We start from the raw sequence: 24,475 nt of genomic DNA on the forward strand, positions 1-24,475 counted from the left end.
CATCAGACCCTAACAATGTGTAATTCCAAAGGAATGAATCACTGAACATTGGGAGTTTAATCACTAATCTCTGGGTTTGATGCATGGAGACAAAAAATAAAAAATAAATTTTCCCTCAATGTGAAGACACACTAAAAGGACTGACACAGCGTACTATCATTTCCAATAATATCAGTCCTTAACATTCAATGGATGTGAAGAAATGAGCCACCGAGCATTGAGTAATGTATAGTACCAGTATCCAACACCCCCGGAAGCTCGTCTCCAGTCACCCATTGGGACAAACTTCAGTCAGCTACTGTACGACAAAATACTTGTTTATTACTGTATATAGAAACAAAATTTAAGAAATGTTATTAGTTGATATTAAAGAAAATTATTCCTTTTGAAAAAGCAATAGCTAGTCAAAATTAGAAAATCAATATACAGTACTGCATGGTAAAAAAAAGACAGGAATTATTTTCATTCTGTATTTTTCACCAAATACTTTATACAAAAATAATTTCAGAAAATTTTTGTTGCATTTATGATGATATTCTGTGCTTTGATATTACATTTGGTTTAATATTGAGTTATTTGGACTTTTTATTCCATCATAAAGTGGATTTTTTTGTAGTAATTTTTTTTACTTCCAATTTATTTTTATGAATTTTAAATGGTAGAATGAACATTTTTTTTAATAGAAATGCCATAAAACAGAGAAAAACTAAATCTTGAGCTCCCAAGTTGATGCCACTCAGACGCTCATTAAATTGTAGACACAATCAAAGTGTTAAACTCCATGATGACAACTTATTCCATTCAAAACAAAGTGTACAGCTTCAGGCAACCTGGACCAGACCTTACTCCCACCCCCAGCAGCAGCACCTTGGGGCTCGAGGAGCACCTCCCCCAGACCAGACCTTACTTCCACCCCCAGCAGCAGCAGCAACACCTCGGGGCTCGAGGAGCACCTCCCCCAGGCCAGACCTCACTCCCACCCCCAGCAGCAGCACCTCGGGGCTCGAGGAGCACCTCCCCCGGACCAAACCTCATTCCCGGGCCCCCAGTAGCACCTCCCCGGGGAGCACCTGCCTCTAGTCAGCCCTGGGCCGTGCCCCCAGCTCCACCTGGGGGAGGGGCGTGAAGCCCCCCGCCCCGGGGCACGTCGCCCCCGGGGAGCACCGTGGACACACCTCCTCCCTGGCCGGAGTCAACCACCTCCCGCTGCCTCACACCTGTTATCTCCGCCCGTCACGGCGCGCCATTTACCTGCTGCTTCCCTACACACACAGTCCAGTCAGAGTTGCTCGCATACGAGACCCGAGCGCCAGGACATCCACACACACGACACAGACCACAAGGTTAAAAGTCTTATTTCACATGCGCCTCTGAGCTTCCATGTTGGCTGGTGTCCCGGATGTCCATAACAATGTTCCAATAACGACCCAATTGTCCCCTTAACACCACCCTCACACCCACTAATTTGAACCCGACATTACACACTCTAATGTTTAATATTAAAACTCTGAAGGTCCGTACTTTTCTAGCCCTAATAACTCCATATTTCAATATTTTAAAAGATGAAACTGTACGAGCAGGAGTTGGCGACCTCCTTAATGTTCAGTGGTTGTGAAACATGAGACGAAAAGTGTGAGACAATCCCTGAAGCCTTCGCTCAGGTCTCACGCCGCTGCCACCAGTCTCTAACATGTCTCTCTTCAAGGTTATTTCCAAGTATTAATGATCCCCTTTCTCCATACCACACACCTGCCCTCATAAGCCCGCCATTACTGCGTTCTCCTAACACGTGGTGGATCAGTCCTCCCAGAGTGTGAGTGACGGCATGAGGAAGTGTGAGGGAAATGAGGAACATTTGGCGGGTGTGACTGCATATGGCTGGCTGGTGTGCCAAGAGCTGCCTTAACCTTCTTGAAGATGACACCCATGTTGTGCTACCTGATACTGGCTTCCGCGCGCGCGCACACACACACACACACACTGTGTGTGTGTGTGTGTGTGCGTGTGTGGACTCTGGAGTCTGTACACTAGTTGAGTGAGAGTTGAGAGGTGGGACCAAAGAGCCAGAGCTCAACCCCCGCAAGCACAAATAGGTGAATACAGACCAGTTGATTGACAGTTGAGAGGCGGGACCAATGAGCCAGAGCTCATCCCCCGCAAGCGCAACAGTGGGTGAGTACCCAGTGGAGTGTGTGTGCATATCCCTACCCCATTGGAATCAACATATACTGAGGATGGAATGAAGAGAGTCAGTTTTAAGGTAATGTATTCAAACATAGATGGGATTACAAGCAAGGCAAGTGAACTTAGAGAAAGAGCACAAGATGGGAACACGGATGTAATTGGACTCACAGAAACAAAACTCTCAGGAATCATAACAATTGCGGTGTTTTCCCCAGGACTACGCCGTAATACGGAGAGATAGGGGAGGAGGCAGGAGGAGCCCTACTGATAAGAAAGGAATGGAGTTTTGAGGAGATGGTTATCTCAGGCTGCGAGGGGGTTCCAAAGACTACATTACAAGCACCATGAAGATGGCAGGACCAATAGTAGTAGTAGTAGTAGCAGCAGTGATATATAACCCTCCACCAAACGACAGAAGACCCAGGCAAGAGTATGACAACAACAACATGGCAGTCAACACCATAATTGAGAGAGTAGCCACTACTGCCTGTAGAAATAGATCCCATCTGCTTATCATGGGGGACTTCAATCATGGAAGGATAGACTGGGAAAGCAAGGAACCACACGGAGGTGAAGAAACACTGAGAACTAAACTGTTGGAAGTGGTGACAAGAAACATTTTAAGTCAGCATGTCAGGGGAGCCACAAGAATGAGAGGCAACGATGACCCAGCGAAACTCAATCTAGTCTTCACATTGATTGACTCCGACATAAGGAAACTCGGTTTCGAATCGGTTGGGAATGAGCAATCAAAGTGTACCGATGTTTGAGTATCTTTTTTTTTTCTGTGGAAGAGCACCGAAAACAAAAGAATGGCATTCTGAAAGGGAAACTATGAGGAGTTAAGAAAATTCCTAACCGATATAACTTGGGAAACAAAGCTCAGAGGAAAGACGGCCCAAGGCATGATGGACTATGTCACACAGAAGTGTAAGGAGGCAACAGACAAGTTCGTACCAGTTCAAAAGGAGAAAAATTAAATGCAGGTGCGAAACCCATGGTTTAATCAGAGATGTAAGCTAGCAAAACAACTAAATAAAAGGGCGTAGAGAAACTATAGGAATAATAGAACAAGTGAGCAGAGAAAGATACCAGAACGCCAGGAAATGAATACGTCAGGGTGAGAAGAGAGGCAGAAGACAATATGAAAATGACATAGCAAGCAAGGTAAAGACTCAACCTAAATTGCTGCACAGCCACATCAGGAGAAAAACAACAGTGAAGGAACAGGTAATGAAACTGAGGTTAGGAGCAGACAAATTCACTACAAATGATTAGGAAGTGTGCGAAAAACTCAGTAAGAAATTCCAGGAAAAAACGATTCTTCGCGGCAGGGGATCGTATTCCAGGGACCATAGGATTAAGGACTTGCCCGAAACGCTACGCGTACTAGTGGCTGTACAAGAATGTAACAACTCTTGTATATATCTCAAAAAAAAAAAAAAGTCCCAGAGATAGGAGAGGGAAGATTTAACCTATCACCACTAGTTGAGTGGTGACTAGTTTGTGATTACCAGCGGGGAGGTGAGGAAGCACCTGCTAGAGTTGGAAGTGACAAAGGCTATAGGCCCGGATGGAATCTCACCTTGGATACTAAAGGATCAGAAGCTCATATAACGTTATGAAACTACTGACGGTCTTGGCCTCCACCACCTTCTCACCTAACTTGTTCAAACCGTCTACCACTGTTTGCGAAAGTGAATTTTCTTATATTTCTTCAGCATCTGTGTTTAGTTAGTTTAAATCTATGACTTCTTGTTCTTGAAGTTCCAGGTCTCAGGAAATCGTCCCTATCAATTTTATCAATGTTACTATTTTGTACGTAGTGATCATATCACCTCTTTTTCCTGTCTTCTAGTTTTGGCATATTTAATGCCTATGTGTGTGTGTGTGTGTGCGTGAGTGCGCGCGCTCTTATCAGTAGAGCGCACCAGTTATAAATCTTGGGATATCAGACCTGCAATAGAAGATGGAGTGTGGGATCATATTCGTTTGCCACTTCCACACTCAGGGTGGGAGAACGGGGTGGGTCCTCGCAGCTGAGTGCACAGCTCTCTGGGATCACAGTCTTTAGGGTCTGGGTTCGATTCCCGGTTAATGCAGAAACAAATGGGTAGTTTCTTTCACCTGATGTGCCTGTTCACGTAGCATTATATAGGTACCTGGGTGTTAATTGTTACGGGCTGCATCCTGGGGGTGTGTATAAGAGAAGAATGTTATAGATATGGAAAAGTGTATTCTTGAACACTACTGACCAACCATCACTCACACTACTGACCTACCATCACCCACACTACTGACCAACCATCACTCACACTACTGACCAACCATCACTTACACTACTGACCAACCATCACTCACACTACTGACCTACCATCACCCACACTACTGACCAACCATCACTCACACTACTGACCAACCATCACTTACACTACTGACCAACCATCACTCACACTACTGACCAACCATCACTTACACTACTGACCAACCATCACCCACACTACTGACCAACCATCACCCACACTACTGACCAACCATCACCCACACTACTGACCAACCATCACTCACACTACTGACCAACCATCACTCACACTACTGACCAACCATCACTCACACTACTGACCAACCATCACTTACACTACTGACCAACCATCACCCACACTACTGACCAACCATCACCCACACTACTGACCAACCATCACCCACACTACTGACCAACCATCACTTACACTACTGACCAACCATCACCCACACTACTGACCAACCATCACTCACACTACTGACCAACCATCACCCACACTACTGACCAACCATCACTTACACTACTGACCAACCATCACCCACACTACTGACCAACCATCACTTACACTACTGACCAACCATCACTCAAACTTCTGACCAACCATCACTCACACTACTGACCAACCATCACTCACACTACTGACCAACCATCACTTACACTACTGACCAACCATCACCCACACTACTGACCAACCATCACCCACACTACTGACCAACCATCACCCACACTACTGACCAACCATCACCCACACTACTGACCAACCATCACCCACACTACTGACCAACCATCACTCACACTACTGACCAACCATCACTCACACTACTGACCAACCATCACTTACACTACTGACCAACCATCACCCACACTACTGACCAACCATCACCCACACTACTGACCAACCATCACCCACACTACTGACCAACCATCACCCACACTACTGACCAACCATCACTCACACTACTGACCAACCATCACTCACACTACTGACCAACCATCACCCACACTACTGACCAACCATCACTTACACTACTGACCAACCATCACTCACACTACTGACCAACCATCACCCACACTACTGACCAACCATCACCCACACTACTGACCAACCATCACCCACACTACTGACCAACCATCACTCACACTACTGACCAACCATCACTCACACTACTGACCAACCATCACCCACACTACTGACCAACCATCACTTACACTACTGACCAACCATCACTCACACTACTGACCAACCATCACTCACACTACTGACCAACCATCACTCACACTACTGACCAACCATCACTCACACTACTGACCAACCATCACTCACACTACTGACCAACCATCACCCACACTACTGACCCACTGCCAGATTCTATTTGGTTTACTGTTATTCTTTGTGATGCTGTTTATGCAATAACTTTAACATTACCGAACATTTGACCTGTTACCACTGGGATCATCACTCTGGGTCAGTAGAATAATTTTGTCAAGTCTGTGGATACGTCTCCATTCTCGGTTCTCTTTAATACCTGTAAAAAATGCAGTACCTTCCAGCTCTAAATCTGTGATGACTATGGTTGTGTAGTTCCTTTTTAATAGTGTGATATTTGTCCAACGGGTCTATGATTTTTAGGGCATTTGTTACCTATTTGCTGACTTAAGTGATTGCATTCTAATATGTTGCTAGTCTTAAATTTTCTCCATATTAAACTGATCAGCTCTACTAATGGTACTCTCCATTTATTTATAAATGTTTTTTCATTCATCAGGGCTTTGAGGCTCAGGGGCATGGGCATTGTCAGTTTCTTGTTTCATATTTTGCTATGTTTATATTTGAATATTGCATGAATTGTGAACATTATTTGTAAAGAAGCCATCAGGTCTTCAACTTTCATGTTGTATACCAACAGTGCTAAACATAGCTTTGTATTAAATGAACAAATCCACAAGGGGCGTGAAGAGGATTCGAACCTGCGTCTGGGAGCCTCAGACCCAGCTTTGTATTGTTCCTTAAGGATTTCACTCATTTGTCATCCTCATTATGAAGGACATGAAGTGGAAGTGAAGGTGGAGGATACTGTACACATAATGCCTGCACAAGATGAGGACAAATAGTTCCAGTTAACATTTGTTTTACCTTGGAAACCAAGATATCCTTCAGTTTCACGTATAGATATATTTTTCCTCTGTTGTGCATACAGTATTTCAGTAGCAATACAAATATAATGCCAAATACAGTATTACTGCTTATCAAAGTTTAACAGCAACTATTTCATAATTTACAAAAAGAGATAAACACCTTAAAGATCTGCTGTAGGATCTTACACATTTATAAATGATAGAAACAGCTGGTAAAAGAAATGTGTACATTAGACAGCATATCCACAGCAAAGTCATCTTGAGATGATTTCGGGGCTTTTTAGTGTCCCCGCGGCCCGGTCCTCGACCAGGCCTCCACCCCCAGGAAGCAGCCCGTGACAGCTGACTAACACCCAGGTACCTATTTTACTGCTAGGTAACAGGGACATAGGGTGAAAGAAACTCTGCCCATTGTTTCTCGCCGGCGCCTGGGATCGAACCCAGGACCACAGGATCACAAGTCCCGCGTGCTGTCCGCTCGGCTGACTGGCTCATCACTCAAACAACCAGAATACTTTATAACCTTCAGGAAAAAAGAAGCAAAAGCCATACCTGTATAGATATTATTCACAGCTTAGCAATAAATGTTGATACATTGCACAACCAATATAAGTTAAGGAGAGAAGAGCTTGCCAGGAGGTAGATAACGTCTACTGTGAACCTGCATCAGCTTCTCTCATGTTGCTACTTACTATAAACATGAGATCAGTTATTTAGTACACACATTATGCGTCTGGAGGTACACATTACGCACCAATTTGTAAAATACTTTTAATACATTAGTAATATACATAAAATAAACACATACACATTATATATACATGTTTGATAGCAAAACACAATACAGTTCTATGCTGGCTTGGAACAACTATATATACAGTATATTGCAATTAGTAACAGACCCTTATTTTTGTATCTGAACTTACCTTCAGAACTTCATTTAGTCTCTCAACACATCCTACTCCACACATTCTATATCTCTGATTTACTATACATTAATTATAAGTGAATAGCTTGTCGCCTCTTTAATTCAAGTTATATTGCAAAGACTTAAGAGGTATTCGTACAATACATAATGACATGTGATTTATCTGTATCTATGAAGTCAGGAAAAGTTATTGTAACCATTGCACCATCATCCTTCCTAACACTGCCTTCACAACTTCAGGTGGAGTGAGCAATGTTTTCTCAACCTCGTTTTCAGGCTATTTTGCTACTCGCTAGTTTTTCTTACAAATGTCCCCTTCATGCACAAGGACCTCATGCATAATAGAAGATAATTATACCTACAGCACCAGGACTGCCAGATACACCCACCCATTCCACACGAGTATATTGTGAACCTGACTACAAATATGATGTCTACGGAAAATACACAAACATTGAGTTAGTTTTGACCCTGCATGTGACTTTCTGCCAAGTTATACTAACATATTTTTTCTCATAGCTTTAAGGAAACTGAAGCAAGCCATGAGGTTTTAATGTTTAGGAAAGGCATTTTGAATGTTAACACATCAGTTACCTGAGTGAGTGACTGGTGTAACCTATGCTGCTTCAGCTTCCTTAATGCTGCCCTGCCTAATTAAAGCACAAATCTAAGGCACTTCTTTGTACCTTCAAATTCTTAACTAATCCTATGATATTTCAAATATATTCAGTTTATACTATATGTACACTAGTCCTCCAAGGCACTACATGATATAATACTGTACACAATTTAGTATAAATATCCTTTAGTCTTATAAAGTGTATTAAAATAACATTACAAATGAATATGTTAAAATACATATAACCACAAAATGCAACACTAAATGTACCATATTTCAGCAAAACCTTGTTAACATGAACACAGGCAAAATTTGTACTACCGAGACATCATTTGCCATCAGTATCAATTACTGTACCGGAATGTAATTAATTTTTGCAAGAGGTGATTTTGTCTTAGAAGGGAAAAACAAACAAAATAAATAAAATTATAATAAAACTCACCGCAAAAACACCAAGACAAACATCTGAGGAGCTTTGACCTGCAGGTCAGCTAAATATGTATAGTATTAGCTAGTTTGTCCCCCATCACATGATGTGGATAATGAGCTAATTTGCACCTATCGATGATATTAAGGAATTTATTGGAAGATTAGTTGTAATTACCTAATCCATTGTTTCAAATGTAATCCATAACATTCTTTAAGCAGCCCTTGATATACTTGTTCTTACAGAATGCTGCTATAACTGTCAAGAAGACAACATTTCTATTTCAAACAGTACTTTGATATGTATTACAGAATAGGAATTTCTATTAAATTATTACATCAACTTTTTTTTTTTTTGCAAATTCAAGACATGCCTTAGTGGTGTGCTGTGTATGGTACTTAGACACTGCTGATCAAATGCCTCAAATGTCACACTAGGAAAAATACAGTACAGTGTAACTATTTACCATCAACAGATGCTAATATGCCCAAAAAATTATCAAGTTAAATTGGCAGTATTTATTCCTCTACCAACACAACTTATGAAAATAAATAAATCACACTTGTTGAGCTTTCATAAGTTTAACCTAAAAGTTGTCCTTAACATAACAATGCTTTTCGTTAGTTCTTTGCTAAATTGCAATGATAAAACTGGAAGAATTTAAAAGACAAAATGAGAGCGAGATATTTGCTTGTATACAGAAGAATAATTAACTCTGTAATAATGATATTTTCTCCCTGCATAGTGGAAGAATAATACTCCTTTGTAGTAAACAAATAAATTGCACTAAGATCTTTTACATAATTATCAGACATATTTGTCACACTAAATACTTTGAAAACTTGCAGAAGAATTATTCATCCTCATCAAACTCTACGGAATTGAACATATCCATGAGGTTCCTTGAAGTAAGGTTAAAGGAAGGGAGAGGTTCCTCAATCACAGGAATACCTGGGCTTGGCGTGCTCACCATGCTCATGTTTCCGCTTACATCGAGGTGCTGACCAAACACATGTGACGACCTTAGCACAGCTCCTCGCTGCCGAAAGAAAGTTGGACTGTCGTCTGGATTTGGGCTTGCATTAATGCTGCAAGGATATAGGAGTCTCATAATAATAGCACATTTCATAACTTAGCATAATATTCAATACACAGCACAGCATATAGATTTTCATCTCAAAGTCTGATAAGGTAACAAAAGTTGTTGGTTACATTAACAAACTGTGCACTGCATTAGGGCATTAATAAACTGTGCTCGTAGGGATGGGTAGTTAACAAGAAATAAGTTCAGCATAAACAGTAAAATTGTTTACCATATACGTATATAAATGATTCAGACAGAATGGAGTAGTTACTGCTCCATCCATCCATTTGCAAATTTCCTGGTAACACTAAAATAAGGCATGAAATGGATTCAGATGTGGACTCAAAATTGTTAAGAGAATAACTTTGATACTTTTAAAGAAGGCAACAATTTGGTTGATGCAGTTTAATGCTGACAAAAGTAGGATTCTGATCCTAGGAAATTACAAGCGTGTTGCCAAATATTGGCAGAGTGATGGTGAAATTGCCAAAGGTGAGTGTGAGGAAGTGTGTGGAATGTGAATGGATCAATTTTGCTTGAGACAATAAATGAGAATAATTGGTTTGGAACCAGGTTATTGGGCAATATAAATGTTTGAGTAACTTCAAGTGAAAGTTAGACATGTATATGAATTGGCACAGTTTGATATGAACAGGACTTGCTTCTGCCCGAAACGCTTTGCGTAATAGCGGCTTTAGGCATTGTATGTACTAGCTCTATTTATAAATTCATCAATATTTGTATCACACCCTGTATGTATATACTTTACCTGAATAAACATTTGAATTTGAACTTGTGCTAATATACCTTATGTTTATGAATAAGGAAATAAACCCTGCCATCAAGAAGCCTGTGATGACCACAACAATCAGGTAAATCTACAATGCCAATATTGGCAGATTAAACTACAAACTACAAGCAAAGATGATGAACAATGTACTGTACTGTACTGAATTCATAAATCAAAAGGACGCCACCTAACCAACTAATCAACAGTAAGTCACAGAAAGTTTAGGAAATCGGCTAGCTGCACTTTCGAGAATAGATTGCATGCACCTATTAGCAGAAACCTAGCATATATTCTCATCAGAACATTATATAGGAAAATAAAAATATTTAGTTCATGACCAACCCTAAAAGTTTATCTTGTTTAAAAAATATATACAGTAAACAAGTTTCAGATGTATAATTATGCTTTTATAATGTAATACTCATATTGTACCTAAAAAAATGCAGATTTAAAAACAGCCCGACATGCTTAATGCATTTTTCAACAACTTTTTCCTTTACTTAAACTTTGCTATAAAGTGTATATACATCATGTTATCTTGAGGTTATCTTGAGATTATTTCGGGGCTTTAGTGTCCCCGCTGCCCGGTCCTCGACCAGGCCTCCACCCCCAGGAAGCAGCCCGTGACAGCTGACTAACACCCAGGTACCTATTTTACTGCTAGGAAACAGGGGCATAGGGTGAAAGAAACTCTGCCCATTGTTTCTCGCCGGCGCCCGGGATCGAACCCAGGTCCACAGGATCACAAGTCCAGTGTGCTGTCCGCTCGGCCGACCGGCTCCCGATGTTAGGCAATATCATCTTACAATTAGTGTTTGTGGTCTTCCTTTTGTTCTTCCACATAATGTTCTGCCTCGGTTACCGCTCATTATTGTACAACAAACAAGACATACAGAAATCACAATAGTGTGATGCATCAAATGAACAAATCCACAAGGGCCGTGATGAGGGATCGAACCTACGTCCGGGATGATCCCAGACGCGGGGATTTGTTCAAATAACAAAAACTACACGATACAAAAACTTGTGGATATTCACTTACCTACTTCTGTTGGGAGGGGAAGAATTGATGAAATCTGTTTGTCTCCTGAACTGATATACAATTGGTGTTGAGTTACCAAAGGGTCGGTGTGTATTGACATCACTACTAGAGGTCGAGATGTCACTTATTGGCTGTGCCAAACTCTGGTCATCCATGCCTTCATCTAAATAAAAAAAATAAATCAAATTATAAAAATAATTACAGTATTACAAATTAAAAATTTAAGTACTGTATCATTTAACCTTTAAATAGCTGAAATCACCATCTTCGACAACCTTCTGTGCTCGAATAGCCAAATTCAATTTATTCTTGTGAATTATGAATACTTTTTTCCATGTGCACCATGATGTAGAACTTCTAAGGTGAACCATTTAAGCATTTACAGTATTGGGCAATAATACAAGGTAAACAAGTCACGGGAGCGGGAATATTGTGGAATATATTACAATCGGTCCTCCAAATACACACAACGACTGACAAGCTTATACAAAAAATATGGACTGTCGCACTCGTTCCAAAACAATCAACATAATTCTACTGAAATTGCAAATACGAGTTAACCAACAAAACACAGAAATGAAGATGCCTTAACCTAGACCTAACATAAGCAATCCTAGATTTGATACAGTACATACTGTATACATACAACATAAGGCTTAGGATAGTTTAAGAATACTGTAGTTGTTGTTTTTGATTCAATTTGTTTCTATAGGCAACATATACATTTACAACACCATTCTACAAAATGTGGACATTTATATGGATGCTTCACACACTATTTTGAGTACAGGCATACCTCAGAATAAGAGTTTAATCCGTTCCTGGAGACGCCTCGCCTTCCGAAAACTCGCATTCCGAAGTTAATTTCCCCATAAGAAATAAAGGGAAATGAATTAATCCGTTCCTGACTACCCCAAAAACCCCACATCAAACTAAATTTTTATACCTAATTCATCTAAATAAACCTACAAAACTGTGTTCCAGTTATTACTTACCTTGCTGTCGAGTGCTGTAGGCGTATGGAAGATGGTGAGGAGGGGGGAGGAGGAGAGGAGTTACTGTTTGGAAGGGGAGTCCCCTTCCATAATCACATCACATAACCCCATGCCTTGTAACACTATGGATACCACTTCTCTTTCTAAATTTTTCAAACCAGCCCCTGCTTGCCTTAAACTCTTTCTTATCTGCATCACTCGTTGCAGGGGTATTCTTTAGAAGGTCTTCGTGCAACACCCTGGCTTTCTCACAAATAATGGCCTCCGAAACACTATCACCCCTCAACTCCTTGTCGTGTATCCAAATTAATAACAACTTTTCCACTTCTTCAAGTATTTGTGGTCTTTGTGCCGTTAATGTTCTTACTCCTTTTGCCACTTTAGCACCCATAATCTTATTTTTCTTCTTAAGTATAGTGCATATTGTTGATGTGGCTTTGTTGTACTGCCTACAAAGTTCAACAACACGTGTACCGTTCTCATGCTTCCGAATGATCTCTTGTTTCTCCTCTATTGTCATCCTCACATGAGCTTTCTGGCCTTTATCCTTACCACTGGCTTTCTTGGGACCCATGGTGAGATATATAATAACAAATTGTATAGACAAATCACCAAAAATCCAACAAAACACTGAAAATCCGCGAGAAGAATTGATGTGGGGGTAGTCACTGAGCGTGAGACAATAATAAACTGAGGGGCGGCGGGGCGGAGGGGCGACGATCGCCGAACCACCACGCGCTAGGTCGGCTGTACGCGTATCAACAAACTCACGTCCAAACTCGCCTCCCGAAGTAACCATCGCCTTCCGAGACAAATTTTTGGAGTAAATACACCTCGCCTTCCGAAAACCTCGCATACAGGGACAATCGCATTCCGAGGTACCACTGTATATGCCTCTTACTCCCTATAGGGGGGAAGAGGAAGGAGGAAAGGATAAACAGAGGGAATAGAGGGAGGGGGATAGGGGATGGGAGGAAGAGAAGGGAAGGGAACTATCAGGGAAAGCACCAAGCCATTACTACTATATATATCACTGGGTAGGGGTCAGGATAAGGATTTAGGATGGGACGAGGGAAAGGCATGGTGCCCAACCACTTGGACGGTCGAGGATCAAACGCTGATCTGCATGAAGCAAGACCGTAGCTCTACCGTCCTACCCAAGTGGTTGGACTGTAGAGTGATGAAAGAAAAAAAAAAAGGTATCTGCCAGATACCCTTTCTAGGATAACATATAAACACACACTCCCTCACTCTAATCTATAGTATAACAAAATGCTCTGTACTCATAAGATTATATATATTCAAATTTTATATAATGTTAAAACTGACCTTATAACAGTATATCAAATAATTCTGAGCCACACTATAATGAACTACATGGTGGTTAAAATAAAACAAATTAGAAATGGTTTGAATCAATAGCAGTAAGATGATTGTAGGGGTGGGGGGTGGGGGGGGGGGGGGGGGGTGTTAAATGTCAGTCTGCCACAGTACAGAATCTCTCTCTGAATACTATACACCAGGTCTATTAAATGGTGATGCAGCTACTGTCGATTATTTACTGGGGCAGGGATGCTGCTTCTCTATGTGGTCACAATGTATGTAATGTTTGCTGCTCATTAGAAACAATCTTAACTTTGTTCTTCAATGTACAGCTTGCCAATCATCTCTGGTGAAATCTTTCCTACTCTTACAAACATGGAAAACGAGAAGGTGGATTTTTGGATTTAATGGATTTTTCGATGCATTATAAATAGACAAACCCATTAAAGTTTCATTATATATCATCACAGGTGTTACAAGTTAAAATTCAATTCAAAATGGCATCCTCAAGATATACATGTAAAAAATAAAGACAAAGGGTAATGGTATTAAATATATACTCTTTACATTTCCAAAAATGCCTAATTATCTTACCATCGGAGAAGCCAGCAGCAAAGTCGGAATCAGAAATGTTCGCTCTCGATAGATTTGGAAGGTCTGGAGAAGCTTCTGGTTTATGCAGACGTTTGAGAGGCAGCGTTAGGAAATTGATGAATATTACAAAGTATAGCCATGTCTTCATTAAAGTGCTCTTGGCTTTCATAATCTGGAAAAGAAATGTTCTTTCGGTATTTAAATAGATTGTAAAATCACTATCACATATACGTGCCTACACAAACTGTTCTGATAGGGCTACACTGAACCACTCCCTATGCTTAGCAATAACTACTTTTGTGACATCATTAAACTACAACTTTCACTCCTTATATACAGGTGTCTTAAATTAGTATACTGTACTCACCAATTACATACAACACAAAATGTTCAGCACTACTCAAGATTCAGATCGAACCTAACACTCCCACTCATCTCTTCACAAACAGTTTAAGCTGTTGGTCCTCTTGAGAGGTTATCACATATTGAGCAAACTGCTTCTCAACCACCGAAATACATCACACCTTCATTGCAGCAGATTATTGCGTGCTAACGAGCAGAAGTGCTAGTCACATGAACGGTTGCTTGTTTGATACACAGACATCACAGTAACGTGATACTGTATATCAAATGAACAAATCCACAAGAGCCATAATGAGGGTTTGAACCTACGCACGGGATGTTCCCAGATGCGTCTTAGTCAACTGTACCACAACATGGTCAAGAATTGTAACCTGGAGTACTACTGTCCTCATGAGGATCCTGAAGCTTCTCCGAAGCCTAACCAGGGGGGGGGGGGGGTTTACACAATTCCCCTATGCACTTGGGCTCAGTCAACCAGATGTTCTACCTCTACTTCAATACACACACAAATCACAATAACATGATATATCAAATGAACAAATCATTTGTGACTTGGTCATTTACTTATTTGGATTCTTTCTAGGAGTTATTTTGATCTTTTGGGATGTAGATTGCACAGGTTCAGGTTAACCAGACAGTGCTCTGTTTTGATTTGCCCGACTTTCTGGGCCTTTCCCTGGTCCATGACAATTATGACACACATTACTTTAAATATAAAGTGCCCATAGGCCATTGCTCCCTGTGCCTCTCTGAGGGAACCAGGTTTTGGCGGGTACCCAGTAGGAATAAGAACTCCTGTGGCTGATGACCCCAAACTAATATAACACATATCAGCCTCATCAGCTTCAGGAAGCTGATGAGGCTCCCTACAGAAAGGCAAAGTTTATGCATTTACTGCATTTTTATGGGGAAATTCGAAAGATATATGACTGGATTTTCAGCACAATTCTTTTATATCAAAAGTATTTGGAGAGTTTAGCATATTTCCTACTCCAGCATTTATTCCTTCTTTACTGGCAATATAGATTTGTACGAGTACTTGCATGCTTCATCACATAAAAATATACAGCAACAAAAATCTTACAGATTTCCGACAATAGTCTTTGATGGTCTTTTGATAGAGAACTTTCTTGATAGTGGGAAGAGCAAGAGCTTGTTGTGCTGTGAGTCTATCCAACGGGTTGGGCTGGAGGAAGCCTGTCAGCACACACTGTAGTTCCTCAGATAATCCTGCAAGTAATGAGAGCCTTTGCTTCATTCCTAATACACAATTATTCCCATGCAGATGAGGAGTCACAATAATGTGGCTGAAATACGTTGACCAAACCGCACACTGAAGCAACGCAAAGCAACAGCAAAGTGAAGCAACGACAACGTTTCGGTCCGTCCTCGACCATTCACAATCAACTTGAGAATGGTCCAGGATGGATCGAAACAACGTCGTCGCTTCACTTTCTAGTGTGTGGTCTGGTCAACACAATTATTCCTACTTACAAGAAAAGATCTTTCATCATATTCATAATATTAAAGCTTACCCCTCATGTTATTTACTAGCTTACCAGTCTCAACATGCTATTTTCTACCCTTACAATAGGGTAGAAATATACACAATAGAATGAACAGGAATAATAAACAAATAACTTTACTGAATAAACACTGATACTATTCTGCAATGACCAATGTAACAAAGTAGACAAGTGACTAATATGGTGATGCTAATTAACAAATATTTTATGTGACTTTATAGTTTGCATCAATAGACTGTGATACAGGCTGCTCAGTCAAAATGTTCTCCAACACTTTGTTTTATCTCAAGTATTCTATCGTGCACTCTTCTCACACCAGCAGAACCAATTATATTTATACTTGGTACAATCATTTGTATTTCTTTCATCAGTTTCATTCCTCTTACGTTAAAAAAATATCTACAAATAATTTTTTTCCATCAGTCTCCTCAAGACTCCTAATGTCTTTAAAAAACTTATATTTTCTGGAATGTTTCAACTCATTTTTTCTTCCAAGTTTTTCATTAACATCTTGTTCTGCTAAATTAATGATTCTCTTTACTTTACATCCATATCAGTAATCCTCATATTTTTGGTCAACTATTCTTGCCACTTCCTCTCTATCAGTTTGTGCAGCACAACACACCATCTCAGTATTCATTATTCCTAGAGAAAAATAAACATTATTTGAAACCTGCACACAAGAATGAATATTGATCTGTTCATAGTCTTAAGTGCTATACAGGCATCCTGGCTTAGCACCTTCTCCTCACAATTACCTTACCATTCACAGTCTCTTGCGATCACTTGCACAGTAATTCTCTATTTAAACTCTTCAGACAACTCTGCCTTAACTTCTTAACTTTTACTTGTTTACCTTTATGTATCATTGAGAAACTATAACTCAACCATATCTTGCTCATCACTACTATATGATCAGATAAATTCTTATTAATACACTGTATTAAATAAATACTTCAGTACATTTTTTTCCTCAACTACAGTATAGTCAAGCTTAGTCACAATTAGGCATTTTTTCTACCCCTTTCCTCACTAGCACAATACCATCTTCACACTAAATTGTTAAGTGAAGACAGCCACAACTTACGGTTGGCAGCAGGAGGAAGTCTTCCCTGTCTGAGTTGTTGCCAGGCGTCTCCTTGTTTGGGCAAATCTAAATCAGTTGCCAATTCCAGAATTGTCATACCCAGGCTAAATATATCACCAGGAGGTCCAAACTGAAGATTCATGATCTCTGGGGCCAAATATTTTGGGTCACCTTCCACTGCCTCATGTACTGGACCCTAAAGGATGGTACAGTAATAATATAGTCATCGGAAAAGTTACACGATGGGATAACTTATTGGTGAATCTTTTCCAGATACCTTAGCTGCCTTCAAACACTATCTAGCTTTCAAGGAGCACTTGAAAAATATGAAGTCATTTCTTTCATTAAAAACATTGTTTACATGAAGCATGAATTATCCCATGGCATATTATGGTTACACTCATCAAGACTAAGCAAATACACAATAGAACAGGAATAATAAATAACTTTAATGAACAGGTATAATGAGAAAGTAGAAAAATTAACAAAACCACCAAGTGATAATGTAGTTAGTGTCAATGTTGGGGGTGCACTCTCTCTCTCTTTGAACACTGCCTAATATTACACAACCAATACTGTATAATTATTATTTTATGTTACACTGGGATAAAGACCTGGGGGACAGGTACTGAACCAATTACATTATTATTCAGCACTATGTGTATGTGCATCATTTATTTGTTTTGTTTTTTTGAAGTTGTTTATTGGTCTTTTGTGGGATGTCAATGTCAAAGGCTTTCTGAATAGTCAAAGATGAAGTGAAAGCTCCTGAGCAGCAATAAAAATCTCACCTGAGAGGTATCAATCATTAGACCAAAATCGCCAAGCTTGCAGAGACCATCATAACCAAAGAATATGTTTTCGGGTTTAATATCCATGTGAACCAAATTATTGTTGTGCAAATGCTGTACACCCTGAAATAAGAACACAATGATGATACACTGATATTTATTTAACACAAGGAATATATCAATTACTGTACAATGTACAATATTAAAACTAGTTACAATATAACAATATTTAAAACATGTATAAATAATGTGCACATTAGTCTATCTGAAAACCCTTTTTACAAAAACTGTCAAGTATACTAAGGATTACATAACTATGTAATGTAATAGAAATGTAGAATAAGCAGACGAGGAGTCACAATAATGTGGCCGAAATATGTTGACCAAACCCACACTAGAAAGTGAAGGGACGACGACATTTTCGTCTTCACAATGACAATGTTAAGGTGAAAAACTCAGAGATATTCCAGGAGATTTTTAGAACAGTACCGGAGTAGAGACTGAAGAACGGTAACAACATAAGGATAGATACAACAAAGGACAGTATTGGATTCCCAAAGTTGCAACATAAGGATAGATACAACAAAGGACAGTATTGGATTCCCAAAGTTGGTGACAAAGCTGGTTTAAGCTTATCACAATCCCCCCATAGGTCAAGTACTAACCTTCCACAAGATGCAGTGCACTACAGCTGCCTAACTCTTGGATATATATATTTACTAGTAGGCTAACAGGGGCACATCAGGCGATGAAAGAAACCATTGCCCAAATCTTTACATCATACTACAGGAACTGAACCCAGGACCCTTTTATTACAACCACACTCTGGTGATGACTATATTACAGATGAGGAAATACACACACTTGATAAAATTAAATGTAAGAAAGGAGCAGTAGAGCCAAACCAATTTTTGCCATTATAAAGATATTTAAGAAGAGGACAAACAAGAACCTTTAAACTACAGACCAGTTTCTCTATCAAGAGAAATCTATATACTGTATATCTATTCTCTACCTATTCCCTGCTAATAGAGTAGATAATTAGGAAGAAAATAGTGGATCTGGAGAAAAAAATTCTTTTGTCTAACACACCATCCTCTTAAGAGAACCAGAGTTGAGCAGTCAGTAGATTCATACAAATGAGTATGCATGATAATTTTACCTTCATTCTGCTGGTTATTGTTAAATGTTCTTTTACATATAGATGTTGTCAAATGCTTGTTCTATTGTATAGAAAAAACTACTGTACGTGACCAACAAAATCTGGGTATGAAACCTTGCTATTATGATACTATTGGAATTAATACAGTCAATCTATACAAATGTAAAGTATAACTGCTGCCAAAATGCAAATAAACTATCTTTGTTTTGAACAGCAATAGTCATTCTTTATAGCTGCCTTGAGTGTGTCAGATGCATCAAGTGCCAAAATAAATAAAGCCCACAGAAAAGTTTAAAAAATTTAAATCTTAAGGTGAATTTTGTGATGAAACTAATTATTTAGCACACTGGTTAGTTGTAAAGCTGATGACCTCCAGTGGCTGTACAAGGAACAATGACCTACTTAATCAATGAGATTTTCATCAACTTTATCAAATAAATTATAAAATTTTTAATTCACACCAACGATGTTAAAAATGCACAACCTTTCACTAAAATCCCAGTAAAGCACTCCTTAAAAATAAATATAAATTACCTAATTACTGGATAAAATATTCATACTTATGGCAAATTGAACTAACCTGTAATAAATCGACTAGATATTCCCACACAAGAGATTCTGGGAGGTCATGACGATCTTCTGCAACATTAGCGAGTGACGTCTTGCAAACTTCCGTTAAAAGATAAAGCTGCTGCCGTTCCTCCCAGGCACGATAAAATTCTACACAATTGCGATGCTTTGGTAATTTTTCATGTTTTTGTACTTCTTCCATTCGTCTACGTCTGAAACAAAATACTTCACTGAATGAAGGAAGCTAATCTTGAAAAGCAGCATCTATCATCCATCTTGGCCTCAGTGTAGTTTATTTTATATACAGTTATATATATATTAGTTAGCTTACATTATTAAAATATTTTATTATAATTTAGAAAGTGGTCAGTTTGCCTTAAATTAATGAAGGTTAGTTTGACTCAGATGCCAAACGAACTATTTTGTAAATTATTATGAGGCCATATTTCACAGAATAGCTTAACAATACCAAAGGATTTTGGGCATTGATATTGTCAATGGGTCATTCTGAAAAGAAATTGTTATGGCTAATTTTAATTTTGAAACGATGAACTTTGTTCAATCATATTAGCCTACATCTACTTAACACTTATAACATTAGCATTGCCCCTACCTGTCTCCTTCACCACGAAATTTAAGAAGTGTTCTCTTGCAAGCATACAGCTGCCCATCTTCCTTACTTCTAACTCGAAATACTTCTCCAAATGATCCAGCACCCAGTTTTTCCTCAATGATGTAACACTGTTCAAAATACAGTGCAGATTTCTCAGCGCGGTAGACTGGACTCTGAGCAATGAAGGCTGTTGCAGAAAATACCTGAATGAGATTACTGCTTCCAATTCAACTTTGTTTCAAATATATAAATTGAAGTGGTCAATTAGCAAAAATCCATGCTTAAAAACTTAAATATAATAGCTGATATGTAGTGTTTAAGCCGAGATATATGATATTATGACAACAAATTTAGCCCCCCTGCATTACTCACATGTGTCAGAGTCATCACGAAAGGACACAGGTTGAGGACGGTCGTTATCAGTTACTCGTGAAAAAATTCTTGTGACTGGACAGCTCTTTATGGGTGCTCGTGGTGGCTGGGCAAATTTGGGTGTGCCACGAGACTGAAGAAATAAATAAATTTTAAGAAGAAATGATTTATTATTGTTAATTTGCTAGTAATTATAATCTATAATCATACTGGTATTTAAGTACAGTAATTTATATACCTGAAAAAATGCAAAGATTTTGACTCCCACATTATCAATAATATTTTTACTTTTAACCCAACATTAGCACCCTGAAATATTAATCAATTGGCAACATGATATTCCTGAGCTTTCTTGTATCATCCTGACTCACTAAGTGGGGTAAGCACCCAAGTTCCAACAATTCTAACCCAGGTCATGCGAGAGAGTAATTTTCTTGCTCTTGGGTTATACAGTCACCCAACAGGAAACACTGTAGGAACATCGAAGGCTGACCAACATATTATTTTGTTAGTTAATGATGCGCTTCCCAAATAACATTCATGTTTGTTTGTTTTATTCATTTTAATAACTATGTAGCTGTATAAAACTTTGTATGGTATTGTATGAAAAAATCAAGAGTTTTAGATAGATGATATTAAATAAATAAAATTATATTTGTCTGCAGACTGTTCAGGGTGTAGGCAGGGTGGTTGTTGGGGGACAGTTGTATAGACTCTGGGTTGGCCCCCATGCCACTCTTTGCACGAATGCCAAATGATACGAATTACCAATCTCACTAAATACAAAACCCCATCCTCAGTAGGATTCATCCGTAATATTGTTGTCTACATGATAAATAAGAGTTAGCAGCCCCCATAGTTAACAAATTTATACCTTGGTGATGCGAACTAATTAATCTATACAAGTACCATAAATGTGTGCACCTGAAAAAAATACTGTAATACATTAAAAACTTTAATTGCTTGTTTTGTGTAGTTTATTGATGAAAACATTGCTTAGTGAAAATGGCTACAGTGACTTAAAATGTTTGTTTATATTTTTTTTAAATTGACCTCAAAGAAAAGTGGATATGACTTTATGGACAGGAAATATGTTTTCTGTCCATAACAGGACAGGGAGCCGGTCGGCCGAACGGACAGCACACTGGACTTATGATCCTGTGGTCCCGGGTTCGATCCCGGGCGCCGGCGAGAAACAATGGGCAGAGTTTCTGTCACCCTATGCCCCTGTTACCTAGCAGTAAAATAGGTACCTGGGTGTTAGTCAGCTGTCACGGGCTGCTTCCTGGGGGTGGAGGCCTGGTCGAGGACCGGGCCGCAAGGACACTAAAGCCCCGAAATCATCTCAAGATAATGAAGGAAAAGTAACATGTCTTAAATTAAAATTGGCATCTTTTGCTAAACTCCCTCAATAAACTAAAGGTTTTTCCGTTAGTCAATACATGTAAATATCATTCTCAAACTTTTCAAATATCATATCATTCATGTGAATGAATGAATGAATACTAGAAACTGTCTCTGTTGGCCTGAATACAAGTTACGTCGTACAAGACAGGTCGGCAATAAATTTTAAACCTACTTAACCTTACCCACCTTAACACAGCCTAGTACATTCAGACCTAACAATATATAATAGTGACAATTAGATAACGAGCCTTGTTGAATAGTCTTGTGTACGATTTAATCACCCATTGATGTCGGGGTATTAGTTTTTTTTTATGAAAGAGCTCTTACAAGTTTGTACAGCCACTAGCATGCGTAGCATTTCGGGCAGGTCCTGAATCCTATAATCCACCAGAATACAACCCTGCCAAATCATTTAACAACCCGGTACCCATTTTACTGTTGGGTAAACTTAGGCTACAGTTAAGGATTGACGCCCAGTAAATCCTCCCCAGCCAGGATATGAACTCAGGACAAAGCACTTGCGAAATGCCAGGCGAGTGTTATACCACTGCACCACAGGGACTCCGTGGTTTACCAATACTTTCAGTCAATCATCCTTTGTCTACAACTTATTAAAAAAGTCTTTACAATGCCAACATCAATTCGAAAATATAGACTAACAATGATGGCCTTATTATAAATAGACTGACGTACGGCATCATTCTCAAAGAAAATCTGATTGAGGCTTCGAGTAGCCGAGAGGGAGGCGGCCAGGGACGTCACTCTGGCCCTCCCTATCCCTCTATACCACATCTAATTAGTTCTTTACCTTCTTGGTCGACAGTGGTCTTTCCTCTGTAATAAATACCGGTGCTGGGAGATCATATGATAATGAACTGTCAGTTCCACTTATTAAGATCATTTTCGCGGCAAATCACCTTCAAAACAAACATGGTTTGTGAGGTGCGCATGCGCAGCCTCTGATGAAGAGTAACGGACTTATTCACAACAATCATAACAATAACAACTTGGATTAGGTTACAAAATCACATTTACATATAGATTATGAATAAATAGTTTTGTACAAAAATATAAAATAGCAGGCAATAATACAAAAAATTGTATACCTACTCAGTGATAAATGTCATATTGTGATAACAACGGACCTACTTTTTTTAACTACAGCGGGAAATATAAAACCAATTTCAAATAGCTTAGCTTTGAGGTGGCACTGTATTCCTATGTTAGCACCAGACTCTGTCTTGGAAGTTGAGAGAGGCTTGGAGCTGTCGAAGATGTGTCAGGGTGATATCCCAGCCAGATAGGATATATGCAATTGTAATCCATTATTTCATGAATGGCAGAAAGAGTTCAGCAGAAAACTACCGATCTATCAGCCTGACCTCACATATCTGCACGCTCACGGAGAGAATCCTGAAGGAAGGGAATCATTCACCATCTTACAGTGCGCAAACTAGTCAAATCAAGGCAACAAGATTTTGTAAAAAAAAACACATCCTGCCTTACTAACCTCCTCACATTTTTGGAGACGGTATTAGGCTATTCAGACAAAGGACTTTGAATAAATGAACACATAGACTTTGAATAAATAAATACATAGACTTTTCTAAAGCTTCTAATAAGGTACGACATGAAAGACTGGTAGTAAAATTCCAAGCACATGGAAAAAATGGTAAAGTACAAATATGGATTAAACAATGATTAAAACAAAGAAGGCAAAGGGTCCTCCTAACAGCATTACCTTGCAGCAGATTGTTGAAGAAAAGCACCTTGGTGTCAGAATTTACTATTCACTTAAAGTTGCACAACATATGGGAGCTGCAGTAAAAAAATATACCAAACCTTAGGAAAAATCAAGCAAACCTTAGACGCCAAGGAAAATAAAGTATTTGTTTTAATTGTATAAATCTCTGGTGCGCCCCCACTTGGATTATTGTGTCCAAGCATGGTGACCTCATCTTCAGAAAGACATAGCTGCTCTGGAGAAAGTTCAACACCGCACAACAAAAAATAATTCCAGAACTAAGTCAACTCCCATATCAGGAACGGTCGAGGGCCACAGGGCTAACAACGCTACAAACCAGGCATGAAAGGCCGGATCTCATCGAAAATTTTGAATTACTGAATAGTTTGGAGGATGTTGATCCGAACTACGTCTTT

The 24,475-nt window shown here is 39.2% G+C and overlaps 1 protein-coding gene across 1 annotated transcript; it reads right to left on the bottom strand.

The window, feature by feature from the left end:
- Positions 1-7,169: 7,169 nt before the first annotated feature.
- On the bottom strand, positions 7,170-23,282 carry LOC123745542 (membrane-associated tyrosine- and threonine-specific cdc2-inhibitory kinase). The gene is made up of 10 exons (XM_045726158.2): positions 23,124-23,282; positions 20,909-21,041; positions 20,537-20,723; positions 19,934-20,135; positions 18,192-18,314; positions 17,401-17,596; positions 15,872-16,017; positions 14,425-14,596; positions 11,513-11,675; positions 7,170-9,684 (listed from the first exon to the last, which is right to left on the bottom strand). Exons 1-10 carry the CDS (start codon positions 23,214-23,216, stop codon positions 9,450-9,452), a joined length of 1,650 nt encoding a protein of 549 aa, XP_045582114.1. The 5' UTR covers positions 23,217-23,282; the 3' UTR covers positions 7,170-9,449.
- Positions 23,283-24,475: the final 1,193 nt, after the last annotated feature.

This window comes from Procambarus clarkii, chromosome 71, assembly GCF_040958095.1.
Source record: "Procambarus clarkii isolate CNS0578487 chromosome 71, FALCON_Pclarkii_2.0, whole genome shotgun sequence".
NCBI classification, from domain to species: domain Eukaryota; kingdom Metazoa; phylum Arthropoda; class Malacostraca; order Decapoda; family Cambaridae; genus Procambarus; species Procambarus clarkii.